The sequence below is a fragment of the Pogona vitticeps genome, chromosome 12 (genome assembly GCF_051106095.1).
Source record: "Pogona vitticeps strain Pit_001003342236 chromosome 12, PviZW2.1, whole genome shotgun sequence".
Lineage (NCBI taxonomy): Eukaryota > Metazoa > Chordata > Lepidosauria > Squamata > Agamidae > Pogona > Pogona vitticeps.
In genome coordinates this window covers 22,345,282-22,372,350 of record NC_135794.1, presented here as the reverse complement: position 1 = coordinate 22,372,350, position 27,069 = coordinate 22,345,282, and the positions used below count along the sequence as shown (strand labels likewise).

General features: G+C 47.2%; 2 protein-coding genes across 3 annotated transcripts in view; one reads left to right on the top strand and one right to left on the bottom strand.

The window, feature by feature from the left end:
- The first annotated feature begins 5,933 nt into the window (after positions 1-5,933).
- On the top strand, positions 5,934-18,922 carry RLBP1 (retinaldehyde binding protein 1). The gene is made up of 8 exons (XM_020781695.3): positions 5,934-6,208; positions 8,731-8,772; positions 10,280-10,408; positions 11,632-11,836; positions 14,511-14,689; positions 15,219-15,377; positions 16,617-16,727; positions 18,201-18,922. Exons 2-8 carry the CDS (start codon positions 8,761-8,763, stop codon positions 18,357-18,359), a joined length of 954 nt encoding a protein of 317 aa, XP_020637354.3. The 5' UTR covers positions 5,934-6,208; positions 8,731-8,760; the 3' UTR covers positions 18,360-18,922.
- Positions 18,923-21,601: 2,679 nt separating this feature from the next.
- ABHD2 (abhydrolase domain containing 2, acylglycerol lipase) overlaps positions 21,602-27,069 on the bottom strand; it is a 30,685-nt gene continuing 25,217 nt past the window's right edge. For both annotated transcript variants that reach the window (XM_020781713.3, XM_020781714.3), the window contains exon 11: positions 21,602-26,640. In XM_020781713.3, the coding sequence (XP_020637372.1) occupies positions 26,447-26,640 (194 nt within the window). In that variant the 3' untranslated portion in view covers positions 21,602-26,446. The remainder of the gene's footprint in view (positions 26,641-27,069) is intronic.

The following is a 27,069-nucleotide window of genomic DNA, read 5'->3' as shown; positions in this document are numbered from 1 at the left end:
TAAGGTGCCTGTACCGCTAGTTGCGAAGCGTGGGGTTCGAGTCCCCGTTCCCCCCATGTGTCTTTCTCTCCAAATCAACGGGGATAAAAAAATAGGTTGTTTGTGTAGCTCCTGCTTCTGGGTGGCATTGCCAACTTGCCTGTAACACAAAGAGCATCCAAACCAGGGTGCAAGAATGTTGTTGTTGAATCCCTTTGAAACACAATCACTGCAAGGTCCTTCAGCCAGGAAGCCCTTCTCCTTCCTGCAGTTCTTTCCTCATCCATTTCTTCTTGAAGGATCAGCCGTGACACAAGATGCACTGTCATTTCCATGACAGGAGGGTGGTATCCCAACTTTGATTACGTTTATCATTTCTTGATCTTGATTCCCTGGCATTAATGTTTCTTCCACAGCCGGCCTCTCGGCCACCAAAATCCATAATCTCATGAAATAAATCCATATTTGAAATGCCTCAGTCTCCTCTCTTGTTGCACAGTGGTCTGCGTTAAGGTCTACCGTTCGGTGCCATACAATTGGAGCAAGAACACATCGCACCAGACAAGGGCTGTGTCATCGGCATCATCTCCCACCAAACCTCCCCATTTCTTGAAAATTCTGCAGTACATTATTTTAAAGAAAAGCTAACATTGACTCTTCTACATTCATCCCACGTTCTGACATTTCCCTTTTTGGGCAAAGGAAAGAAAGCCCGATCCCTTTTAATTCAGAATTTTGTTTCAACTCAAGAGATCACACAGCTGGCATTTTTTTTCCCTTTCTTTTTTTCTAGTTCCTCGTTTAAAGGGTTGTTTTAACAGAAGAATCTGGATTTCCACGGCTCACACAACCACGTTGGAATCAACGGCCTGAACAGATAAATAAAATGTAAATCCAACTACGTGACGCTATGAAGCATTAACTTTCAGCTACTTGGAGATGCTGAAAAGAATCGGGCGGTTAACTAACGAACCTTCGCATGTCCTTTTCTGCCTAGAAATATTTTCTCACGCCTTTCATATTCGTTTACAGTAGAATGGCCGTTTGGCCCCTAGAGATGAACAGTTTCAGCGGAAGACAAAAGGAAACGGTTACCCTTTGAAACTCCAAACTTGGACCTTGCTTTCCAAATAAACCCGTTAGTGGTCTGAAAGTATCGACAACCATTTTGTTTTGTTTTCCATTATATCTCTCCGAAACAGAGGGTGGGCAAAGCGCGCCTTCGGCCCTTATACGAAACACACCTAATTATTAAAAGCCCAAATGGTTCATGGGATATTGGGGGTGGGAGGTGGAGGGCAGGCTCACCTTTCCAAGGGGTGTGGATGAGACCCTCCTGGGCATCCAGCCCTGTTTCTTTTTTAGAAATGTAACTTTAATGTAACTTTTTAGAAATGCAACTATCTATCTATCTATCTATCTATCTATCTATCTATCTATCTATCTATCTATCTATCTATCTATCTATCTATCTATCTATCGTTGCATTTATAAAAAGTTACATTAAAGTTACATTTCTAAAGTTACATTTAGAAATGTAACTTTAATGTAACTATTTAGAAATGTAACTATGTAGATATAGATAAATATATTGCAATGGCAAGTAACTATCACCATCTTGGCTGGTTTTGCCTCTGTCGTCACGATCCAGGGAACTCGGCTGCTGTGGCTTTGACCTCATCCGACTTCGCTTTGCAGAACCGTTTTCATCCATGTTTTCAAACATGTCATTTACATAACATTCGCCCCAATTGTTCGGGTCCCGTCCATCCCTTGAGGGATGCTTCCCCCCCCCCTCTGCACTCGAACAGAGAGCCCATTCATCCGTTGCCAAGATCTGGACCCTATTATTCTCTCCCCCACTCCTGCCCCTCTATCACCACCCCGTGCAGGGCAGCGTTTTCTCTCCTGGGGCCTTTTCCCCCCCTCAAACGTGTGGCCTGGATCAGGCGGTACAAACCCCCGTGAGCGCCCGGCGACAAGGCGAAGCCTTTGTTCCGTGAGGCGATTGTAAAACCCGAATTTAGGAAGCAGGGATTAACCTACGTGACCTCCCCTTGTTGCAAACCCACCGGCTTAGTTTTGGCCTCTTCGGCAAGAGACGGGGCTTTGGGTCAACGGGTGCCAACCTCGGAGGTGGGTTGCTCCCGAGAAAACGAGTGTTGGGCCTTCTTTCTAGAAAACATCTGTATTTGCCATTGGAATCATCCTCCCTCTGTGTCCGGTATTGAGGCCATGAGAGCTTAGGGGCCTAAAACAGCATGACCCGCGTCCAGAAGAGCCGTATCAGGAGAACGTGGACCCTTATTTATTTTATTAATTCATTCAATGATTGATTTAATTCCTATCCTTTCCCATGAATGCAAAGGCACTATTCTGAGCCATTTTAAAGTATGTTGCATCTTGGAAAAAGGGGGACCTTAGAAGGACACGTGGCCAAACTGTACCCCACACCCCACACTGTGCATGGATGCAGGAGGTAGACTGACAGATCGGGGGGGGGGGAGTGGAAAGCCAGCTGTGTGGAAGGAGATGTGTGGACAGTTATGATCACCCACCCCTTTTTCCAAATTTTTTGGCTTTTTCTGGACCCGACGTAAGAGGCGGGTAGAGAGGGGGTGAAAATCCAGCCATCCCTCAGAACCAACGATGTTGCCCAGTTTAGTCCATGCCAAAGAGTATTCCCATTGAACGCTAGAGACCTGCTTTTAAGTAGACATGGTTAGATGGGCTTTCAAGGACCAGCAACTGGTGTAGAACCATAAAATCATGGAGTGAGAAGGGGCCTCAAAGGCCATCCAGTCCAACCCTCTGCTCGAGGCAGGAATCCCAACCCAAGCAGATCGGGCTGAGGGTGGTCCCATTTTCTCTTGAGTGCCTCCAGCGATGGAGCGCTCACCACCTCCCGAGGTCATGGGTTCCGTTGTCGTACCGCTCTAACAGTTAATAAGTGTTTTCTGATATTCCGCCTAAATCTGGCTTCCTGTACCTGGAGTCCATTCTTACGTGTCCTGCACTCCAGGATGATCGAGGACAGACTCTGCCCTTCCTCTGGATGACATTTAAAGGATTAGAAGAGGACTATCCTATCTCCCCTCCGTCATGCATGCTGCGGATGATGGGGAGTTTAGTCTGAAACAACTGATGGGTGTGGAGCATCGATTGGAAGAGAAACATCTATCCACATTGCACGGGAGACTCCGCTCGTGGGATCTGCGCGCCCACCTCTCCGCCTCCTGTCCGGGCGTTGTTGGCCTCTCCAGCCGGTACTTCAGGGCTCTTTTTGGGATCAAGACATGGATGGAAACGGTCCTTGCCGGAGAGGTGTTTTTTTTTGTTGTTGTTGTTGGTTTGTTTGTTTGTTTGTTTTGGGTTTTTTTTTTTTGTGGCCTTCGACTCCCACCACCCTAACCGGTGGTGACGACCGGAGGTGGTGACGACCGGAGGGAGGCCGTGTTCCAAAATCACCCAGGGGGATACAAACGTCCCGTCCACCCGAGCAAGGATGGGGGGTCCTTCCAACCAAAGAGGCTGCTTCTTCTTGTCCTTAGAATGGAGGTCTCTCCAACCTTCGGCAGCCGATGGATCTGGCAGTCATTCCCTTTCATGCTTAATATCACTGTGGCTTTGTGAAGGCCAAATACTTGTGCAAGGCACAAACGATGGTGATTTTTTCCCCTCTATGCTAATTCTGGAACAGGCGAGCACAAAAACAAATAGAGGGTTGGATTCCAAAATACCACGATGGCTTTTGGCTGAACCCGATCCGTGCCTCCCCCCCCAGAGCACCGCTGACAATTCATCTCCCTCGTTCTCTCTTAATCGCTTTCTCTCATCGCTTCCCACCCATCGCTCCGGTGCCATGTTATCTGGGATCCTTTAAATCTCAGCACAGCTCTTGCAAAACATGCCTTGCGTCAGCTCGGTGCCCAGCGGCGCCATCCATTTACCCGCAGGGCCCTCGCGAGCACAGTTCAGGACACCGGCTCCCAACCTTGGATCACCCAAGTGTCCTTGGAGTGTAACTCCCAGAAGCCTTTGCCACCAACCGGGGGGGGTGTTCGGGGAGCAGCAGTCCAAGAACACCTGGATTACCTGAGGTTGGGAACCTCTGCTTTAGACCGCCGTTCTCGCGAAACTGGAGAGGAAAAGGAGCAAGCTGGTGCTCTCCAGAGGCTTTGACCTTCAAGTCCCATCATCCTCGGCCACCAGATTGCCTCCTTTTCCTAAAAGGCCATGGTCTTGCAGTGACCATTGGTGGCCACCACCCTCTTTAACTGGGCCCAATCAACTTATTCTTTGGGGTGAATAGTCCCCAAATTCTTCCTTTCACCTCTAAAGAGTGGTTTTCCAGCATCGCCAGGTCTTATCCAAAGTCCTCCGCCACTACAGACCTGAATATTAAGTGCCACATGGGAGCAAGAGTTGCAATCAGAGCTGCGGCTGGGGTTTCCGGGGGCCTTACCCAGCAATGTTGTCTATGACATGGCAGGGCTAGGAAAGTCTACCTGTCAGGACAGGTAGCAAGATTTTGGTGTCACAGGAGATTTCCTCCCTGTTCTGCTGCTTATAACTTCCTGCTAATCACGCTACCTAATAGTAAAACCGACCCTGCAGTGTGTCTCTGTTTTGTCTTCTGTGCAAGCATCATGATTTCCAGTTGTTTTCCTTGAGAGTGGTCACGCTTCAGGGTTCAGCACCTCCCACGCACCCGTTCTTGTTACGATCTCTCCAACCCAGAGCCTTGCAAAAGGGTGGCACTACAAGGCCCATCATCTCTGGGCAGGTCTTGTAATCCAGCCCATCGGAAGAGCCCCACGTTGAGGAAGGCCGCTCTGGAAATCACATCGAAGACTTGATTGCGTGTAGAATGTCAGGCACCGGGTGACTTTCTTAAATATAATTTTGAAATGAAAAATTTTAACTAGCCTGTTGAACACACACACACACACACACACAGAGAGAGAGAGAGAGAGAGAGACTTTGGCTCCTGCCGCAGGCAATTCTTATTGTGCAAGTAGAAAATAATTTTCTCAAATAAAGGATGGATCAAAGCAACAGATTTCGCCAAATTAACCGAAGAATGGCATAACACTTGATGATTTCCTGCTTTGAATGATCTCTAAAATGCCTTAAAATTAAAAAGCAAGTTTTGAAAGGACCTCGTATCAAACATTGCATATTATACCCAAATTTTGCAACCCTCCTCATGGCCTCTGTAACACTGTGCCCAGAACAGGGGCTGAGGGGCTCACAGAGTTCTACCACTGGGAGTTTTTGATTAATTGGGACAGTCGTATTTTCGGCACCCCTTCACCGAGACCTACGTGTCCCCTCTGATCTTAATGCCAGTGGCCTTAGGAGTTGGAGTGGGGCGGATTTCCCCAATAACAAAAGTTATCCCTGTTATAACGCAGAATACGTACCTCTGTGGGGTTGAGTGTGGGATGGGTAATGAAGGACCGCCGGCCTTACAAAAGACCTGCTCTGGACCCCAACGGAATTGGTGTGGATTAACAGAATTTCTTGCATTTTTGATCTTTCCTGAGGGTGTGGGAGAGGGTGGGTTACGGAGGATTGCCAGGATGAGTGCCTGTGCCATAGGAAACGGTCCAGGAGACCATGCTCCGGATGCTGTCAGCCTCCTTCTCCCCTCGTCCTTGCGAACGGGCAATGCCGAAGGCTGGATCTCGCTCTTCAGGCATCCCGCGCATGTGCTGGACCACGACGGCCACTGCCCCCCCACCACAAATGAAACGGCAACCTCCCTCCCCCCAAATCTTCCATCCCATCCTGTACATTGCACTAATGAGTGTGGCCCGCTTACACAATAAGCAGCTTTTATACTTGGCTAATCGGCCCCAGCATCCCGCCGGGCCTCCCCGCCATGCGCTTCTGTGCGCCAAGGCCGCTTGCGAGCTCTCGGTCTCTCAACCCCCTCCCTTTCTCTCTCTCTCTCTCATCCCCCCCCCAATCTGCTCTTTCCTAATTTTTTAATGGGGTCCCTCGCCTGGTTTGCGCTGACCTAATTAAAAAGCTGTTTTTGAGCAATAGCCTTGTGATGGTCATAATCCCAACCCGGTGACTCTACAAAGCTTTCGCCCGGCGTTTCTGGACATTCTGCTCTGGCCTTTTCGTCGCTCCTTCGCTCGCCTTCGTGAGTCGGAGTCTTTTCGGCGCACCTGAGATCCTTCAAGGATTCCTCGTTGATCTTCCTCGACGTTTCTGGGTGAGCATGAGAAATTATTGCTTTCAGTCCAAGATTCTCCTTGGCCACATGGTTTCCTCCACCCTTACGATGACAGGGGAAATACGTATTTCATCCTTTGGGGACCATCCCTCCAAATTTAATGTTTTTCCACCCTCTTCCGAGCACTAAAATTTACAAAATTCTCTTTAGCCTAGTCAGTTTTTCTTTGGCCCACCTGGCTTAGCCTTGTCCCCTCTGACAAAACGGATGAAGCACCCTGTTGCTTTCATCCCCGTCTTGATTCCCCCCCCCCAACAGTTTGCTTTAATTTATTTCTACTTTTCCTAGCAAGGCAGAAAACCTTCCCCACTCCTGAAAAATTACACCCTGCTCATGAAATGTCTGCCTCATCAGACGCAGGTTTCTGGAAACGTTTTGATTTCTAACCCTCTTGATGGTTTCCTAAACTCTGCATCTATCAAAGTGTTTTGTGCCCCCTTTGGAAATGTGTGTTTCGTTTCAGTTGTGCAGCAATATCTCAAGGGCTATCCAAAAAAGGATCCTAGGTTTTGTGCTTGGCTGGTCTGGTTAGAACTTGGAGACCCATTTTACAGAAAATTTCAAAGAGCCAGCTGTCCGAGTGGCTCAAGGCAGCTTCTTTTACTCTTTAACGTATGCTCTCCGAAAAAAGGGTGATCCCACCTGTAAGTGACAACCAAGGAATTGGGAGGCTTAGCAAAAAAAAGTTTCCATATACATCTGAGCATGTATGTAGTACTAATTGCATGTGCATTGCTGAAATATCTATTTTTTAAAAAAGCATCTCTGGTCTCTTACTTATTGGGCAGGGGAAGAGTGAATTTTCCAAGGTATATATGCAGAATTAGAAAGCTTGACTCTGTTCCGTATGGACAGTCGGAGTATTTGCATGAATGCCTATTTCATTTTCTGATTGGTCGTCTCGGGGGCAAACAGGCGCTTTGTTTGCAAAGCGTGACTGCTCAGGCATGACGGCCTGCCAGAGGCACATCTGGGGAACAGTGGCATAAATAGCAATAAAATAAATAATCCACAGTCAGACTGCCAGGAGGGATAGAGTTTGGATAGCTGGATTAATCAGGGACAGATGGATAGACAGATAAATGATGTTGGTCAATCAATAGAGAGACAGATAGACACAAAAAAGTCTTGATTTTTCATGATTTTTACACAAAGAGTGACACACCAGTTAAAAGCTTCCCATCACGAAACACAGACAGCCAAAACAAGCTCAACACTAATGCAATCTCACAGTTCGAAGCGAGGTTGGAAGATCAAAGAATAATCAAGTAAAAATGGAGGCTATTTGGATACAAGACAAATTTTCTGTGACTGTGGAGAAATTCAATCAAGGCAGCCCTTGAATGCACACAATTTATGTCTGTATATATATAAAAAAGATCTAGCAAATGGCCAAGATAGCACTATTGAAGTAGCCCACTTCTGGTCACAAAAAAAGATCCAATTATAATAAACACTTCCAATTGTAATAAACATTTTAATTGGTTTTTAATTTTTCTTATCATTCATATATGTACATAATTGTATATTGCACAACACTCTAGGAAGGAAGGAAGGAAGGAAGGAAGGAAGGAAGGAAGGAAGGAAGGAAGGAAGGAAGGAAGGAAGGAAGGAAAAGATAGAAAGCTAGAAGGAAGGAATCTTATACTTACAGAGTACTTTTTCACCTTATGCATTGTTTACATCTGGGAGAAACCTCCAGTAGCATGTAATCTGTCTGCAAAAACTCGGTTCTTAGAATTTATTGAGCTTTGGCCACAGATCTGTGACCAGTGAGAAAGCAACCTCTAGATCCTTGATTAAGAAAACAAACCAGCTTGCCCAAAGTTATTTCCTGACATTGACAAAAGAACCTGTCAATTTCGCTTTACTCCCAGTTGGAATGTTTAATATTTGGAGAATGTTTTCATCTGAAGAATGGATACATTTGCAAAACAATAAATAAAACCAGAAATAAATGGTACATACTTACACAAACAGAAATCAAGCAAAACGCTCGTACACCCAAGCCGGGAAAATTCAATCGCTGTGATTCTCCCCGGTGTGGAGAGAGTTAGATTTGGCTGGCCGGCCAGCCTGTTTAGTGGTTAAAGATGTGGGGGAGCTGCATTTTATGAGTGTTGCAAGAGTTCTCGCTGGTGCTGTACATGACCTGGGAAATTATGACTTGGTCTTTTTTTTATAGGTGAAAACAAAATAAAAAATAAAAAATAAAAAAAGTGAGGCAAAAAATGGTGGCATCTTTAAAATTAACTTGGGTTTGGGTTTTTTTGGGGGGGGTACTGTGCATGTCTGCTAATCAGAAACAACAGAATAGAAAGGAAAGTGGAAGGAGTGTGCTTTTATACTTTGGAGTAGTAGCGGTGGAAGGTGAGAGAGCCGATCCATTTCACACACATTCCCCACTTTCCCTTATGCTGGAAACTATGCTGAGATCTGTCCTTTGGGATGCCACACCTCCTGCTATGGGTTCACTTCTGCCTCTCCCTCTTTTCTTTCAGTGGCCGCGTGGACTAGGGAAAAAGAAAAACATGTCTTCTGTGGTGAGTTCGAATCCTGCTCTGTTCTGTCTGCTCCTTTCTGGGAGGTGGTTCTCGTTGCAGATGAGCTGTTAGAGGCCTGTTAGGACGGCTGCGGTGGTCCTCTGCTCCCAGCAGAACTTTGGGCTGGGCCATCGTTGCCTTTCAGCCTGCCTCACCTCTCCGGGGGGGGGTGTTGAAAAATAAAATATACTCCAGGATCACTTCACCTGTAACTCTTAGGCTTGCTGTCTCTCTCTCTCTAGATGGCTCCACAAGGACTCTCTCTTCTCTGTCGCTCCTCCTTTTAATTAATTTTTTCTGATGTGGAGATCATGGGCCCATTGTACCTTCAGACCCCAATGGGGCGGGGTGGAGCATCAGCACCATAACTCCCGAACCTTCTTTTTGATCCAGGTCCTGCCAGCTTTGGCACAAAGCCAGTAACCCAAAACTCTCCTGGTTTGCCCCCTTTTTCTTCCTTTTCAGTGACATCACCCCAGTGACATCATGATGATCTGCCTCCCGGTGTTAGAGTTTGCCTTTGATATCTCTGGGAAAGGGGTGCTATTGACTTGGCATCCCAGATATTAGCATGTGTGATATTATAGATATTCCATACATATCCATAGGCGATGCATTATTACTTGCTTTTTTTAAAATGCCGACTAAACAGCCACCTCTCTGCATCTTTTTGGTGATGCTTTACACCACCACCCCTTTCTTGGGGGACAGGTGGGGACAGGGGCCACCCTTGTCAAGCGTCTCATGTTGCAATCCACAAGAATCTGAACCGGGAGCCAAGAAGGGCATAGCTTTCAAATCTTGCCTTAGTCGTAAGTCTTTTTGTGGCATTAAGAAAAGGGTGCAGCCCGCCACCCTTGGAGGTGAATTTGGTTCAGACAGCACCTTCTCCCTTGAAACACTCAGCCTGTGGAACTCCCTGCCACAGTGACCTGGTCCCTCCCATTGTTTAGTGGAGAGCGGATGGGCCGAAACACCCTGATCAAGCCTGCAATGTGTCTCAAAATGAAAGTTCTGAAAACGGTGCTTCCCTGAAACCCCGGGCAGTTATGGTCCATCCGTTTTGTAGGCCAGGAGTGGGGAAATGTGATATTCCAGATGCTACTGGCTTTAAATCCCCTCCCCGTGTCACTATTATGGACTGTGCTGCTTAGGAAAGAATGGCAGCCACCGGCCAGCAACATCCAGAGGGCCAAAACTTGCCGGCTCCATTTTAGACTCCTGTTGAAAACATATGTGCTTTTTGCAAGCCTTTCTTGTTTAATCCGTAGATTAACCTTAGTTCTAGATGGGTAGGATAGAAATACAATAAATCTAATAAAAATAAATAATCCAACTTTCTTTCTTCACCCTTAACCACATCATTCTCGTCTTTGAATCTTGCGTGTGGCATTGACAGTATGTTTTGCTCGGCGTGTAAATCTTCTGACCCCAGCAGTTTATAAACATGCCTAAACCCAAAAAGCCAGGCAGGACCTCATCTTCTCATGTGGTTTTCGTTCCCAAGACTGGCACGTTCAGGATAGTCTCCGAGGAGGAGCAGGCCTTGCGGGCCAAACTGGAGCGGCTGACCACCAAGGACCACGGACCGGTCTTCGGGAAGAGCGAAAAGGTCCCGGCGCACACCATGCAAAAGGTGAGCCTTGGTGGGGAGGGCGGACCCACACCAAAAAGACCACTTCGAGGACTTGAGATGAACTTAGACAATCTATTGCTGGTTAAAAGTAATTGCAGAGAATAAGGGGGCTCTGGAGATAAAACAAAGTCCAAAAATCCATAGGTGGGAATATCTTGATGACGATCAGACTCTCAATGCAGAACGCTGGCCTCTTTTGAGCATCCACTCTGGGGGTCTGAAAAAATGTCATTTCCCACCTGCGGAAGATAAAGTAACAGGTAAAGGGGCTTTAAAAGTAACTTTCCAAGCAGCTTGGACGTTAAAGGCAAGTTCCTGCCTCTTTGTAAATGACATTGCATGTTGGTTTCAAGCTTCAGCTGGCCATTTGGAACTGATAGCCCATCTCTTCAAACCGAAATCAGTCCCAGGCCATCTGCCTGTCCCCCCCCCCCCACCAGGAACAGTCAATTTAAGCCAGATTAAAACCAAATAAATAGTTTTACCTGGCGGATGCTCTCTTTACCATGTGGGACTGCTTGCCTGAGGTCAAGAGGCTTAAGTGGACTGTTCTTTTCCCCTTCTGAGCCACAGAGAAATACGTCTGGGAAATATGACCTTAAATATCTTCCACTTAAACATATTCCTCAGCCCTATGCTCTCTGGGGTGTGTGTTTTCCCCAAAGGCAAGGGAGGGAGTATATACCCCTCTGGGAATTTAATGGACTATAAGTCCCTTTAGCCACAGCCAAAATAGCCAAGGATGTGCCATCATGCCGTGACAGCCAGAGACTTCTTGGGCTTTCACAGGAGTGGCTGATCCATTCGGCACCTTTGTTCCGACTTTCCAAAGGCAATCGCGAAGTTGCTGAACTCTGTGCCCCAAACTGGGTTCAGCACCTTGGATAGCGTATCTGACCTGGAATGGACTGAAAACGTCTATGGAGTCAGAGCCACGTCCACAAGAAAGGTTCCTACATCAGCCTTGAGGTGTTGCTCCCTAGATGCAATGGTTCTTAGCCTGGGATCCCCAGATGTTCTTGGACTGCAATTCCCAGAAGCCTTCATGACTCACTGTGCTGGCCAGGATTTCTGGGAGTTGTAGTCCAAGAACATCTGGGGACCCCGGGTTGAGAACCACTGATCTAGCAACATGGAGGTCTTGGAAGGTAACCATTCAAATCCCAGTTTGCCTAGAATACAGGGAAGGTGATACTGTCCTGTTCCAATGCCATCCTTCACAGGCGAAGGATGAACTGAACGAGACGCCAGAGAGGCGAGAATCGGCCATCAAAGAGCTGCGGGAGATGGTCCACGAAAGAGCCAAAGGAGGCGAGGACATCTGCAAGGCGGTGGAAGAGAAAATGAAGAACAAGGATGATGCTTTTTTCCTTTGTTTCATCCGGGCCCGGAAATTCGACGTCAGCAGGGCTTACGACCTGATCAAAGGTGGGGATCCTGCATCCAGGACTACACACCATCTAAGGGTTTGTGACGCCTGCTGATCAGATTGTGTAGAATAAACCCTGGCCACATGGATGTAAGTCTGCATCTTAAATGCCCCAGGGAACTGATATGCCACCTTGGATACTGAAGCTGACACACACAGTCATCCTGGCGCCCATAATTACTAGGAAACTATCCTCCATGAAGCTACCATGCCCTCTTTTAAGGGTGCCACGCTGGCAACGACCACTGGATCTTGTGGCAGTGAGTTCCACAGTGTAACTATGTGTGGGGGAGGCGTGTATAAAAGGACTTGGATCTTTATCCTGAATGCTACATCACAGGTTCTAGTCTTAGGCCAGAAGGAGAAAAGCTTAGATCTACATCCTATCTGCTGTGCATCAATTTTTACCCCCCCAAGCCCGTCTCCCCTCCTCTGTCTCTCTTTGATGCTAAGCTCAACAGCCACCGTGTTCATTGTCTCCCACCTTCCCCCATAGGTAAGTTTTCCCATTTCTGCCCCCCCCTTATTTTGCTGTCACCCCCCCCCCCTTTTTGGCACCTTTACTGGGTCTTACGAATTATGGGCCGTCAAATCAATTCCCACTTACGGCCACCTTTCCTCGAATTTTCTAGGCGTACTCCAAAAATGGGTGATCAGCCTCTCCTTGGGGTGGTGCTCCGGGGCATCCTAAACAAGCATGTGGAATTTGATATAACCCTTGTCTTCTTTCACCTCCCTTTCCATTGCCAACTCAGAGGCCCCCCTCCTTATCCTAGAGAGGCCTTTTCCATACATTTGCCATGCATTTCCCGTCTCTCTGGTCATGGGTAGAGGACTGAAGCAAGCTCTCTCTCTCTCTCTCTCTCTCTCTCTCTCTCTCTGTGTGTGTGTGTGTGTGTGTGTGTGTGTGTGTGTGTGTGTGTGTGTGTCTGGCTCCCTTTCCAGACTTCTTTTGTCCGTGGGTTGGCCAGTGAGAAGGCAGGAGTCGAGAGAACTGGGTCAGGACATGGGGCACAAAAGAAGCCATTGTCATTTCAGGAACGTTGTCCGCTTATACTTCAAACTGTCTGGGGGGGGGGAGAAATCATTTGCTCCTTTTGCGCCTGGGAGCTGTTTGCTGGAGGACAGTTGAGGGAAGCTGTCAAAATAAGAAAGGGAGCACAGGGCCGTCTCCGGCACCCGAGTCCAGGTCATTCAACCTAGCCAAGAGAACCAGAGAAGGCGGATTTAAAGCAAGGGTGCCCCATCTCTTCCTGTAGGCTTACTGGCTCAATGTGAAGTTGTTCTTAACAGAGAAGGGGACTCAAGGTGCGGGACCTGCTGTCAAGCAGGACTTAAGTCGCGCCCATGACTAGACTCAGTTCAGACTTGACTTGCAACTTGGAATCCACCCACTCTTACTTGGGACTTGGTACCAAAGACGTGGACTCCGAGCTAAAGACTTCCCAACATCCCCAATAAAACCACTCCTTAAACATCTCACCTGCCTTGAAAGCCCTGTTAGGATTGCTATAAGTGGCTTTAAAATGGAAAATACATAATAGCAACAAGTTGAGTGAGCTATTTAGGTTTTGCCACTCCTTAATGGACGTGGTGGCACTGCGGGCTAAACCGCAGAAGCCTTTGTGTGCTGCAGGGTCAGAAGACCAGCAGTCGTAAGATCGAATCCACGCAACGGAGTGAGCTTCCGTCGCTTTGTCCAAGCTTCTCGCCAACCTAGCAGTTCGAAAGCATGCAAATGCGTGTAGATAAATAGGTACCACCTCGGTGGGAAGGTAAAAGCGTTCCTTGTCTAGTCGCGCTGGCCACGTGACCACGGAAACTGTCTTCGGACAAACACTGGCTCTACGGCTTGGAAACGGGGATGAGCACCGCCCCCTAGAGTCGGACATGACTGACTAAATGTCAAGGGGAACCTTCACCTTTACCTTTGCCAGTTCCATTTGGAATTTGGTACCAAAGACTCAGACTCAGCTTCGGGACTTGCCAGCATCCCTGGTTTTTAAGAACCACCCATTTGAAATGGGTGCCATGTGCCCTGCACCTCCCCATTCTCTCCCGTGTCCCTGCTCCTTGGTTTTTGTTACCGTTGGTCCTTTGCCATCCAACGTGGCTTCCCAAGGCAGAGAGTGGAGCACCAACTCTATGACTCCTGAGCCTTCTTGGTGGAGAAGCTCTTGGAGGAGAAAAGAGCCACCGTCTTCCCAACAGTTACAGGAGCTGCAGCTACATGCATGCGGGCTTGCTTTCATCCACTACACGAACAGATTCTCATTCAGATTCGTAAATTCTTATGCAAGGTTAGATGTGGTTAGTGCTTAAACCAGCCATTTCTTGAAAAAACAGGACCTTGTTTTAGAAGGATAAACCATGGGGAGAATTCAGCCTTCCATACGAAAGGTCCCAAGTTCAAGGCCAAGTATCTCCAGGTAGGGCTAGGAAATCATCTTCCTTGAAAACCCCTAATAGCCATGGCTGCCAGCCAGAGTTGGCAATATTGGGTTTGATGGGACCACTTCCGAAGGTCCTAAGGTGGGAATCTTTTCTAAGGCGTTATTCTGATCTGTGAAGCAGGCTGGTAGGGGAACCTCTGACATGCGGCTGATGAGATAGAGTCCCTCTCTCTTCCCGGGCTCAGCTTCTTCTCCTCTGTCTCTCTTTCTCGAACTCCAGGCTACGTCAGCTTCCGCCAGCAGTATCCAGAGCTGTTTGAAAACCTGACGCCGGAGGCTGTGCGCAGTACTATCGAGGCTGGCTACCCGGGCATTGTGAGCAGCCGGGATAAATACGGGAGGGTGGTGTTGCTGTTCAACATCGAAAATTGGGATTACGAAGAGATCACCTTTGATGAGGTCTGTACCGTGCCTTTTGTCAAGTTTAGAGAGACCCGCAGCGTTACCTCCCAAAGTGTATGTGTAGGGCTTGAAATATAATCAACTTCTTGTATTCTTGCATCCAGAGGCTGCCAGATGGCTGCTAGCGTTATCATTGCTGGGCATACAAAAGTAACTCATTGCATTGCATGTTATTAACATGTCTGAAAAAAATAGAGTGATGCAGCGCCATCCCCTCTAGTGGCCAATTCTGATATTGCACCTTGAAAATACTTGCACTCATACAAAACGTAACACTTTCTTTGTTACTTAGAAATTATTCCTATCAGAAGTCTTTAAAAGTGCCTTAAACTATCCTTTAGAAGTGCTTTTCAAAAGTAACTTGTTATACTAAAAAGTAACCTCTTGACATTAAGTTGCTTTTGAAATGTAGTTTAGTTACAACTAGAAAGCAGTTACTTGTAACTAGTTACTTCTGTGTTTGGGCCAAGACCGGAGAGGTTCTAGATGCAGTGCTGAGTTCCTCTGTCCATCTTTCTTGATCCAGATCCTCCGTGCCTACTGTGTGATCTTAGAGAAGCTGCTGGAGAATGAGGAGACCCAAATCAACGGCTTCTGTATCATTGAAAACTTCAAGGGCTTTACCATGCAGCAGGCGTCGGGCATCAAACCTTCCGAGCTGAAGAAGATGGTGGATATGCTACAGGTGAGATCTGAGCTGGCCTTACCTGTCCGTCTTTCTGGATGGACAAGGAAGATGGGCCTCTTTGCATTATTTCCAAGAGGAGAGCCAGTCCCACCTAGGGTAGCCACCTCTCTGTGTGGGAGCCAAGGCGGTGGTGAGTCATCAGGAGCGCTCTTGCTTGCTGGGGTGGAGAGCAAGATCATGGGCCACCCTTCCCCCCCCGTACAGATCATGCCCCCCCCCACATTGGCTGAAACGGTGGGCCGAAGCAGCTTGATCGGTCTGGGTGGCTTGTTTCCAGAGAGAAGAGACACTTCTGTGGCCAGCTGAAAAACAAGACTAAAAACCAGGGATGGGGGCATGAGCAGAAGGGCTGTCCCAAGAGATTCAGCTGCCTGAGCTCAAGAACACGGTGGCGCCCCCCGGCACCAGCTAAGAAAGTTGACCATGTTTTGATAGCCAGTCTCCACGGGCCATTTGAAGGCGATCCTTAAACCTCCAAGGCTTTGGGGAAGAGTCGCACTGTGGCCTGGCATCACTAGGAGGCTGATCTTGGTGCCCGCTGGGAGGGCGTGCCACATCCAGGGCACTGGGAGCAGAGAAGGTCCACGTCTCCAAGGAGTTCCTCTTTCGTGACTCCATGGTGTGGCACGGAGGAGGACTTCTATGGTTCAACATAGCCCCTGGAGAGGCCACTTTCACAGCAGCACTTTTGTGGGGATACCAGAAAAGGCCTTCTCTGTGGCTGCTCCCGGACTGTGGAACTCCCTCCCACTAGAAGCCAGCCTGGCCCCATCCTGGCTGTCCTTCCACAAGCAGGCCAAGAAGACCTTTCCCTTCAGCCGGGCTTTTCTTGAAAAGGCTGATGGACCAAGGAGATTTTTTTAAAAAAATAAGGGAGCATTTTATTCTGTGTTTCACTTGTGTTTTTTTTCATCTTGTCCTTATTATGAGTTTTTTATACGAGAGTCGCATATTGCTTTTGAAAAATACGACAATCATGATTATTTGAATTTTCTGTTTGTTTCTTTTAAATACTAGCAAGCTGCCTTGGATCCTATGGGAGAAAGGTGGCACACAAAGGAATAAACAAACAAACAAAAATGCTCAAAGTGACCCTCTGTTTAATAGGAGGCAGTCAATAATCCTCATTAGGAAGAACGTAGAGGCTTATTTTTCTGCATCCTGCACAGTTCATTCAAGGACATTGCTTGCCTTCTTGGAGACCTAAACACTGATCTTTGGATTTCCAACTCTTAGGATTCTTTCCCCGCTCGATTCAAGGCTGTCCATTTCATCCACCAGCCCTGGTACTTCACCACGACCTACAACGTGGTCAAGCCGTTCTTGAAAAACAAGCTGCTGGAAAGGGTGAGTGACTCCGCGCACGGTGAGCTGTGAGCATAGGGAGCATTGAATGGCATGCATAAGAATGGGGGCTTGCCCGAAAAGATCTCTCGTTCTTGCCTGATCTCCCATCATCTCAACGGTAAGGTCCAAGAGCAGTGTGGGAACCACCTCCTTTCCCCGACCGCTGTTTTGATGGGCCCCATCAAAGGGAAGACAATCCCCCTGCAAGGCTTCACCCACCCTAGATGGGAAAACGGTATGTCTCCACTCCAAGAAGAGGCAGAACCCCAGCACTGATTTTTAACAAAGGTAGTGGTCAACATCCAGGGTGGTATAGCGGTGTTAGAGTAACGGACTAGGACTCAGGAGACCTGAGTTTGAATCCCAGCTCAGCCACGGAAACCCAACTGGGTGTGGGTGGGTGGAACTGGTAAAACCACTCCTTAAATATCTCACTTACCTCGAAGGAGAGCCTCTTGTTGCTTTTCTGTGTCGTCAGGTCGGAACCAACGTACAGCAAACTTAACAGGGCTTTCCAGGTAGGTGAGATATTTAAGGATTGGTTTGGCTGGGGATACTGTTTATTTATTTAGTTATTTATTTGATTTATATCCCGCCCTTTGGTCTCCGAGTCCCTATTAAAAGCAAGCTTTTTTTTCCCCCAGTAGAAAGGGAGCAGTGGGTGGGTTCTGAGCCACGAGTTGGGTCATTGGGGAAAAAAGAAACAAATAAGTAGGGTTGTCGGTGTGGCATAAGTCGGACTTGACCGCAAGCCTCAAGACTCAAGTTCCCTTCCCTAGGTTTTACCAGCCCCACCTTATACCAACCCCCCTCCGACTTTCCATGGCTGAGCAGGGATTTGAACCCCTGAATCGTGGTCCACCCCTCTATCCACGACATCACAACTAGTATCCTGAGAGCCCTATTAAGGTTGCTATCCGTTAGTTTCAAGTTGAAAACACATCTCTCTCACACACATACACGCACACCACATATCTGTTCAGAACTGGAAATTGTTTTTTTTTTAAAGCAATTCAGGTTTCATTTGGTGAAGGCAGTGTGTCCCTCGGAGGGTCTTTGGGCCCTCCAAAACGTGGTCCACAGGGCACCGGAATCTATTCACACCTTGGTCTAAGGTAAAGATGAGATGTCACAACACGTGGCCTCTCCCTCTCCCCATGTTGTCTGCTCAAGGCTTTGAGAACTCACCCCATGCAGTGATTTCTGATCCCCATGTTTTGGACAGTCTGACCGTCCTGCCCTGGAAGCGACGAGGCAGAGAAATACACCTTTGCACCCTCGCGGGAGGCTCACCCACACACCCATGCAGACAACGGGAAAACAAAGCCGAATAGGTCCGCCGATGGGCACGGCCTCAGAGGACAGATAGAAACACAATTTCTTGACTGTTTTGGGGGAGCCGGCTTATCAGCAAGGGATGCCCGGGGGGGGGGCACCTGTTCAACCCTTCCCTTCTCTCTTTTCCATACTCAGGTGTTCGTCCACGGTGATGAACTGGACACCTTTTACCGTGAGATCGATGCCGACATCCTGCCGGCAGATTTTGGGGGCAACCTGCCGAAATACGACGGCAAAGCTATCGCCGAGAAGCTTTTCGGGCCCCAGATCAATGCGGAAGACACGGCCCTGTAAAAAAAAATTGTTTTTAATTAAACCAACAGAAACCAAGCATCACAGCATAGGAAAATAGGGCCGACGGCCATGGTTTCCAGTGTTCCTTTTAAATGTAGCATTCAAAACATCCGTGATCATAAACTCCAGGTGTGTGGGCGCCACACCTCTTTCTAGCCCCTTCGAGGCTTCTGACAGCGAAGCCAAGCCAAGCCCCCGAGGACTCCGATTCTCAGGAAGGACTCCGTTTATCCCCTGCTCTACCCCTATAGAGAAACAGAAAGCAAAGCAAGTCGGAGGAGAAGCGAGGTGTGTCATAGTGACAGGACTTGGCTGTCTCGTATTCAAGTGCCTTTCTAGGTTTTCCAAGTTTGCCTTGTTGTGAAGGGTCGGCCGGAGAGTCCACCCATGACGATGTGTTCTAGGGTGCCGGTCAAGGGCTGGATTTGAAAGGTGGGTGGCAAAGTGAGAAGGAAACTGAGCATTACGTTGTAAAAGGTACAGCCGGAGTCCGTTGCTTCAGAAGCTTTATACGGGGCTGTCTTCCACGTGAATACTGAGAAATAAAATACTGTTGCAACAAATCAGGAACTTTCTTTTGCTTCTGTCAGCCACTAGATGAATGATGGACGTAAGGTACAGTTGCTTGTTTGCTGCTTTTACTGTGTTTTTTCCTGCTCGCAATGGTTTATGCCTTTATCTGTAGATCCAGAGGTTGGGAGTTCGATCCCCCCATGGTGTCTCCTTGACAGGGGCTGGACTGGATGACCCCATAGAGTCCCTTCCAACTCTGCCGTTCTAAGAGGAGGAGGATTAAAAGGCAATCCGCTGCACAGATTGCCTGAAAAATCGGCTCTGGCTGCTGCAGGCAGCACCACAAACACTAGGGGGGTTCTGAAAACATTGTCTGGATGGGCAAAAACAAGAGCATTTTTTTTTTAAAAAAATTAAACTTAATTCTCGGTTTCTGCCACTCATTCTGCATTCTGCCAACGTCCTGTACTTTTTCGAAGGCGTATCACCCACACACAGAGGTAGTAAAAACACCCCACTGTAAACAGCCCATGGGAGAAGAAGCAGGATTTGGATGGATGTTTCCGATTTTAATTTCTTAAAATGCCGTTTTAGCAAATGACCCAGGAATCGCTGCTTAGAAGTGTTCCAATCAAATTGTCAGATGATGCAGAGTCTGCTTCAGGGATGAGCAGAGAGGATGGGCTGAGTCTCTTGCATAATTTACAGATCAACCAAGTTTGATTTTACAATAGTTACAGTCAGATCCTCCTATCCATGGGATCAGTATCCACTGATTCACCGATCAGCTGGCTGAAAATACTAAATAACGTCCCCCAACCCCAACCCTCCCGAAATACCTATTCATATGTATTTCCAGGGCGTATTTACCAAACCTGGCCTCTAGAGAGAGCCAGAGACATTGCAATGTGCATCGTTCAATACCTTTGCTTTTTTTCCCCCCAGCACCTGTGAGGTTTAGGAACAGATCTCCCTATGGATGGCATGGCCCTCCTGTATCCATCTTCTCCCCCACGACCACCACCACCAAAAAGAAGAAATGGAAAACAGGTGCTGTAGGAAGTTTAGGGATAAACCATTGTATGCGTGAAAGGACAACAGACCCAGTTTTTGACATTAGGGACGTTCCTGACAGATCCAGGGGCTCAAGAGGCAGCCTAGTCAGGCAAATCATCCTCCCCTCCCCACTTTTTTTGGGGGGGGCATCTGCCCTTTTTTTTTCCATCTAGGATTCTTCCTTCATCCAAGACTGGCCAAATTTTCTAGCTGATGCAACCAAGGCTGAGTGTATGGGCTTTCCCCCCACACACACACTTTTGGCTAAGACACTGAAGTGGCTGCATAACTGCATCAAAACTCTGTGAGATCTCTCCCCCCCCCCCCCGCCACCCCTCCGATCCACAATACTTCTTCTCCAAAAAGGCTGCATTTTTGGTTCATCCTTTACATCAATTCCCTATGCCCTAAAATAGGCTGTTCCTTTTGGTTGGCTTTCCAATGCCAGGAGAGCCAAGGCACAGAGATGTGCCTGAGCTAGCCGGCTGATGCAAAAGAGCCAGCGTGTGCCGATCTTTGTGACAGCCAAAGACACAGGTTCTTTCTTCACCTGTACAAAAGCCTGTTAAATACCTTCGGACCTCAGCAATCAAGACTGTAGTGATAGAATCGCTTGACCTCTTCTGTTCAAACTACCCATGCTAGAGGAGGCACACCCCCAGATCGGCATGAACGGAAAGCAGGAAGGCTAGCTAAACAGAAAACGGTTCTCTCCTCCGTTCTGCCTCTTGTTCCGTGAAATCAGATTAATGGCCATCTCCACCCAGGTCCTCACTGCTAAATACCACGGCTGCCTGATTTGCAAAGCAAGCCGGCGAGGGGTCCCTCTTGAAATGGGCGGCGGGCAGGGGGAGGAAAGGGTCTACAAGAGGTGCATTCATTAAAGCCCTGGCTCTCATTCAAAGCAAACAGGATGTGGGGGCTGAAGCTGCAGAAAGCATGGGGCCTTTTTGGAATAGAGGCTAGTCATGCCGCCTACCTCGGGAGCACGTCACCCTTTCCAGAGATACTAAATGCTTATTGAAAGGAAGAGTGGATAGAGACGGGGCCCGGCTTTCCTGTGCCACCCTTTCTAAATGAAATTATCCCATGTTATGTCAAGGTAAGGTTAAGATTATCGTCTCTCAAAGCATTTAACAGAGAGCTGGAAAGAAATCACAGTTCCTCTTTCTGTTTGTAAAGGTTTCCCTTGACATTTAGTCCAGTCGTGTCCGACTCTAGGGTGCGGTGCTCATCCCCGTTTCCAACCCGTAGAACCAACGTTTTGTCCGAAGACAATCTTTCCATGGTCACATGGTCAGTGCGACTAGACCCGGAATGCCGTGACCTTCCCACCGAGGTGGTACCTATTTATCTACTCACATTTTTACATGCTTTCGAACGGCTAGGTTGGCAGGAGCTGGGACTAGCGACGGGAGCTCCCTCCATCCCATGGATTCGATCTTACGACTGCAGGTCTTCTGACCCTGCAGCACAGAGACCTCTGCGGTTTAACCCACAGCACCACCATGTCCCGTTGTACCCTGCCCGAATTCCAGGGATCACATGTGCGTCCCTGGTCGGCAGACCTCTCAATTCCAGTAAAAGACCAGCTGGATTATCCCACAAGTTTAGGACTACCCACCTCTGTTTGAAGGGAGGCACAGGCATCAATGATGAGACAGAAGAACTCGTTCCGAACTCAGAAAGTTCTTTATTTTTTTTTAAGCAAAGAAATCCATTGAATCAAATATAACAAAATTACTCTGTTCCGCAATGACCTCTGTCTAGCCCACACAGAAAACAAAAATTAAGGGGGGAAAAAAGGGACACTTTGATTAAAACATGAAACCTTAGCAGATTTAGAAAAAAAAATTGCATTGCTAGTTGCAAATGTTTGTCCCCCAAAACAACCAGCTCCTAAGAGTTCAGAAAGGAACCGGTCACGATGAAGAATCGCTTGCAAACATGAAACTTTTTCAGGGCAGCATTTTTTGTGTGTGTGGTTTTTTGTTTTTGTTTTTTTGTTTCCAAAGAATTCGGGAATGCGGTTTCTGAAAGGTCTATTTGGAAACAAAAACTGCCAACCACCCCCCCGAGACTTGGACAAAAATAAAAATAAAATTAAAACCCAAACACTCAACTCACTCTGAGTAAGGCAGCTGCAGTGATGGAAATCAAAGAGTGCACAGGTACTGGTCTGGCTTCCTGAGGTGTGTTTAGGATATCGCTCTGCTTGGGTTGTTCAGGAGGAGAAAAACAACAAGACCGGGAATGTTCTCTTATCCAGAATGAATCTATGGCTTTATTAGATTCCTGTGGATAGGATACGACTGCTGATGACAGAGTTAAGCTCTCCAAGTTCCGAGTTTACAACAGCTAGTGCTGACGTTGGGATAAGCTACCCCCCCCCTTTTTTTTTTCCTTTTTTAAACCTAGCCACTCTGATATGAAACTGAACCACAGGGAATAGCGGCAAGGCTGTCCGCACTAGCAAAGACACTTGCTGCTTCCAGCCAAAGTCCAAAAATGGTCCTGCTACTGCAAAAAAGGCCCACAGTATTTTGCTGAACCACAAGAGCAAATATCTCAGGAGACAATGGGTTGCTCCCTTAATTAACAGATTCGGTTTGATGGTCTCAGGGACAGAGAAGGTAACGGGGACAAATCCTGCACAAAGGAAAAAAGAAAGGCTGGTCCCATCTGGCAGTGATGGGGAAGAAGTAGCGGGGATGGGAAATACCAATTCTCAGTTCCTGCTTAATAAATGCTGCCCTTTTATGGTTGTGCTGTTCATGTGACCAGCAAAAAAAAAAAGAGAACAGAACACCAGATGTAGAAATGTTATACAGTAAAATTACTGATATAAAACGACACAGATTGTTTCCCCCATTTTAACCCGGACAATTTCATGTCATTCTGCCATGTCGCCATCCCAAAGGTACCTCAAGGGAGAAGTGGGCAAAAGAAACTTATTCCAGACAGAAACGTAAGTAGAAAGAGCGAGAGAATGTTCACACAGGATGAAGGCCACAGATCCCATGGGTGTCACATGGCGCACCCCTATGGGAATTGGATCCTTGCGCTTCAAGGAGAGCAAAGGGCCCACACTTCCAATCTCCGAACTTTAAGGAAAGGCTGCCCTTGCACCCTCATGCCACTGAGACCAGTGCAGAACAGCCCAGCCCAGCCAAAGTGCCAATAAATACAGATCTCTGGGAAGGGCCTGGAGGTGCGGCTGGCACATCTGAAACCACCTTCTTGCTCATAATTTTCCTGCTGGGACAATGTACTTACTGATACAAACTACCATCTCCCCTTTGTTCATTTCCTTGTCATGATTTCAGGGACAAATACCAGTCCCAGTTTCGACTTGTGTAGCTGCTGCTTCTCCCCCCCCCCCCCCGAAACCTCAAATCTGTTTAACTACTTCATCTTAGTCAAGCTCTCATCACCATACCATGCTTTCCCCTGCAGTAGCAGAACAGACTCTGGCAGACCCAAGAGACCATCTCATTTCTGGACTTATTCTCAGGGCAAGGAAAAAACAAACAAGCAACAATTTTTGAACATAACGATTACACCTCTGAACAAAGCGCCTTGGGATTGGTCCTCTGTATGGCTCCATATCTGTGGGATGATGCCCAAAGTCTCTTTCTATCCTTCATGAACAAACACATCTTCAAATTGATTCTGACACTTTTGTTTGTTTTAAGAATTCCCCCCCCCTCAACATTTTAAATTATAGCTCTTCTCCCAAAAAAGGCGACAGTATACTGGTGCACAGCCACCCCGTCCCTGAGCACCAAAGCTGAAGAATGCCATCGAAAGAAGGCACTGACTCCCTTTCTTGCTTACTTGGGAAACCAATCTGCAGTTCCTGGACCCTTAAAAAAAAATTCAAGTAAGCGGTGCAGCCCCGCCATCCACTTTCAGCAGGAGAAGATATGAAAAACCTATGTTTATACTTTTAAGTTACACTCTGTTCATTTTAATTGCAAGGTCTTTGGGTAAAAGCCAAAACAACTTCCCTCGTGCTAAAAGTCTGCTGCAAAGCATGGTTGAAGAGAAAGATGGGTCTTGGCAGCAGGTCAAGTTGCACTACTTTTCCTACTAGCTGCTGGGAATCAGCTTCAGGCTGAGGAGGAGGGCAAGCTAATAACGCTGGATGGCGATGTATTGTGAACCAACCGCAGAACTCCTTACAAACAGTCCACAGGAAATGAATGAACCACATTAACTCCCATCTTGTGTCCTATACTGAACAAAAGTAACTGAAACATCCGATTCTGCTCCGGTAGGAAGAAAAATTCTCAGCAGTGCAAGCCACCATGTCAGCTGTGCATGACGTTTTTAGGGTCCTTATATTGGATTCTGTACATTTCAGAATGTACCAGAACTTGCTAAAGGATGATGGAGAAACAGGATGAGAAAGGATACAAAGCCTGCTGTTCAGGAAGACACAGAAGGAAAGCTTTATGCACACTACCTGAATCCTGCACTGGGTGGCTCCATCATTTCCCCTTGTCTTGGGGAGGAAGAGAGCCCGAATCCTTTCACCAGATAAAATGTGATTTAAGTTGCAGAGTCTGCTGAACAGGCCAAGACTGCTGGACTAAGACTGAAGGGAATCTTGACATTTGATGGGGAAAAATCCACCTTTGTTGCAACACTTAATTATTGCTCACTTAAAGAAAACAACACCACACCATAAACAAAGCACAAATGTTTCTGAATTTCAAAGCTGACCCAGGGGATGCCAGCAAACCCTCTAAGAAAGGCTTCCTACCCAAGGTAAAAGCAAGCAAGCAAACAAAAACAAACCCCCAAACAAAGGAACCCTAGAATTAAAGTGCCTAGCTAGCGAAATAACAGTTAAAAATAATAAAGTGCTAACTGATAGGGAGACATTTTGATGTGAGGGTTACTGTAAGAAACAGTGATGAATGGGGCTGCTACATGGGAACACTTCCAGAGCGGAGTAAAAGCAAAGCAGTCTGACCACAGAGTTCTGTTACTATCTTAATACAGGGATTTATAAACCAGATTCTTCCAAACATAACCATTATCACCATCCTGATAGAACACTTCTTTCCCTTGCAGGCAAAAAATACTTCAGTACAGATCTCTCTCTCTCAATTCTATGGTAGCAAAGAGATCGCTTCCTCGGCACATCTTATCTTAATGTAATAGGCAGCATTTTCTTGTGCTAAAAGACAACAACATGTAGTGCTAGACTCATGAAATTTGTCTTATGGAACCAAACAATTGCAGAGGCATTTAAATACGGAAACACGTTTTGCTATTTGGCGTAGCGGACACGTCCCATCCTTACCACGTCAAACTGAAATAGCCACTAGGTGCCTTAAACTTTGGCGGCTTTATTTTTCATGGGCTGCCCTCATGAGCCCAAGAGACCAGGGTGAGGCAAAGAGCATGGGTATCTTGTGGATTCTACCTCTCACACACAGATTTCCTATGAGCATAGACACAGATTTGCTGGGGGGGGGGAACTATTCTAAAGGGGACCTGAACTACCCACAGACTGCTATCAACTGGCTTCCATCCAGAGATGGTATTAAAAGGCCTGGGTTAAGAGCACACAAAAGTCTTGTGTCAAAATAAAACTCCTTACATTACAAAAGGCAAGTCTCACAAGGCTACTTGTGTAGTCTCAAGTGGTAAAAAAATAAAAGAGAGAGAGAGAAAGAGAATCCATTGGACTGATCTACTCAGAAGCCTCCTATGTGTGAAGTCCTGACAATAACGCAACATGTGACGAATGCACTCGGCCATCCACGCCAATATTCTGGGGAAACCGAAGTGCTGATAAGATTCCAAGTTCTTTCAAAACAATCTCAAAACCTAGCAGTGCTTTAATCGAAAAGAACATGGTTCCTTGCTTTCACAGAGGGATAAGAATCCGAAAAACTCAAAATTCCACGTCTTCTTCCTTGATTTTGTGGGCGGCCATACAGACAACTTGTAAATGTGAACTGCTGGCTTCTTCTACGGAATGACATAAACTTCTCCCCTTAGTGGGTTGTGTGGGGCTGGCGAGGCAAATGCAACCACAAAGAGAATGGAACCTATGACTCACAGTAGTGACAGCTATTTAGGTTTTGCTCAAAAAAAACCCCAAGGAGGCTGTTCTTCTGTTTGCTTTTCTCTTGTGATCGGAGCGGACGTGTGAGCCAAAGGGAAAGAGCACTGGAACTGCTTGCTCCTTTCAAAGAGGTTCTGTTGCTGCACTGCTTTCGGAACCTTGACGCTCCCAAGAGCGAGCCATCCCTCAACACAGTGGATCAGTTTTCTCCATGGACGAGAGCACTGTGAACATTCAGATAAGATACCCAAGTTGCTCAAAACCAGCTATGAAACTCCTTGTGTCGCAGATCTGCTTTGGCATGAAACACTGCGGTCCAATGCCCAAGATCAAGGGGTTCAGAAGACTGGCCTGGAAAAGCAGGAGGAAGAAGAGACAAGTTCCAGAAGACGGGGATTAAGGTGAGACAACCTGAAACATCTCCTGGGACCGTTTATTCTTGGCCAGATGATTGTTCTGCATCAGAGCACAGGGACTTAGTCTTCTCCCACTGACAGATAGCATTGGCGTACTGCACCACAAGCTTATCCATCCAGGTGAGGGGCTCAGGAAAGAGGACGGCGCCCTCAAAGAAGCCCAGGTGACCTCCGTGTAGAGGCAAAACAAACATGACATTCTCCCGCTTTTCTGAAACAGTGGGAAAAAAAGTAAGATTTAGAATGCGTCTTAACAGCATATTTTGCACAGTGATGGAATACAATCACAGATTTTCAGGAAAGGAAGACCGTTCTTCTCGTCAAGATATGCACTTGACAGGCTGCCAACAGAGCTCTGATCGCAGACACAGTCTTCCTGCTCTAAGCAGCCGACACCAGGCACAAGGCAGGGTCGCAATCTGCAGAAACCCACATTTATGGTGCACTTTTCTAACTGCTCCTATTAGAAATCTGATCGCCCCCAAACATTCCTCTTCTGGGGAGGGGATCTGGCCTTGTATACTCTCCACAATGCATGCAAACTGATGGGGGCCGTAAAGAACAATAACTGCATGAGAAACTCCATGCATCAGCAGTCTCAAACATTTCTGAAATCACAAAACTGTCTTCACAGCGGCCC

What these genes read in the sequence shown, in the direction of transcription:
- RLBP1 (XM_020781695.3), top strand. An exon ending in GGCTTACGACCTGATCAAAG is followed by an intron (nt 11,837 to 14,510) that starts GTGGGGATCCTG and finishes CTCGAACTCCAG; the next exon opens with GCTACGTCAGCTTCCGCCAG. An exon ending in AAAACAAGCTGCTGGAAAGG is followed by an intron (nt 16,728 to 18,200) that starts GTGAGTGACTCC and finishes TTCCATACTCAG; the next exon opens with GTGTTCGTCCACGGTGATGA.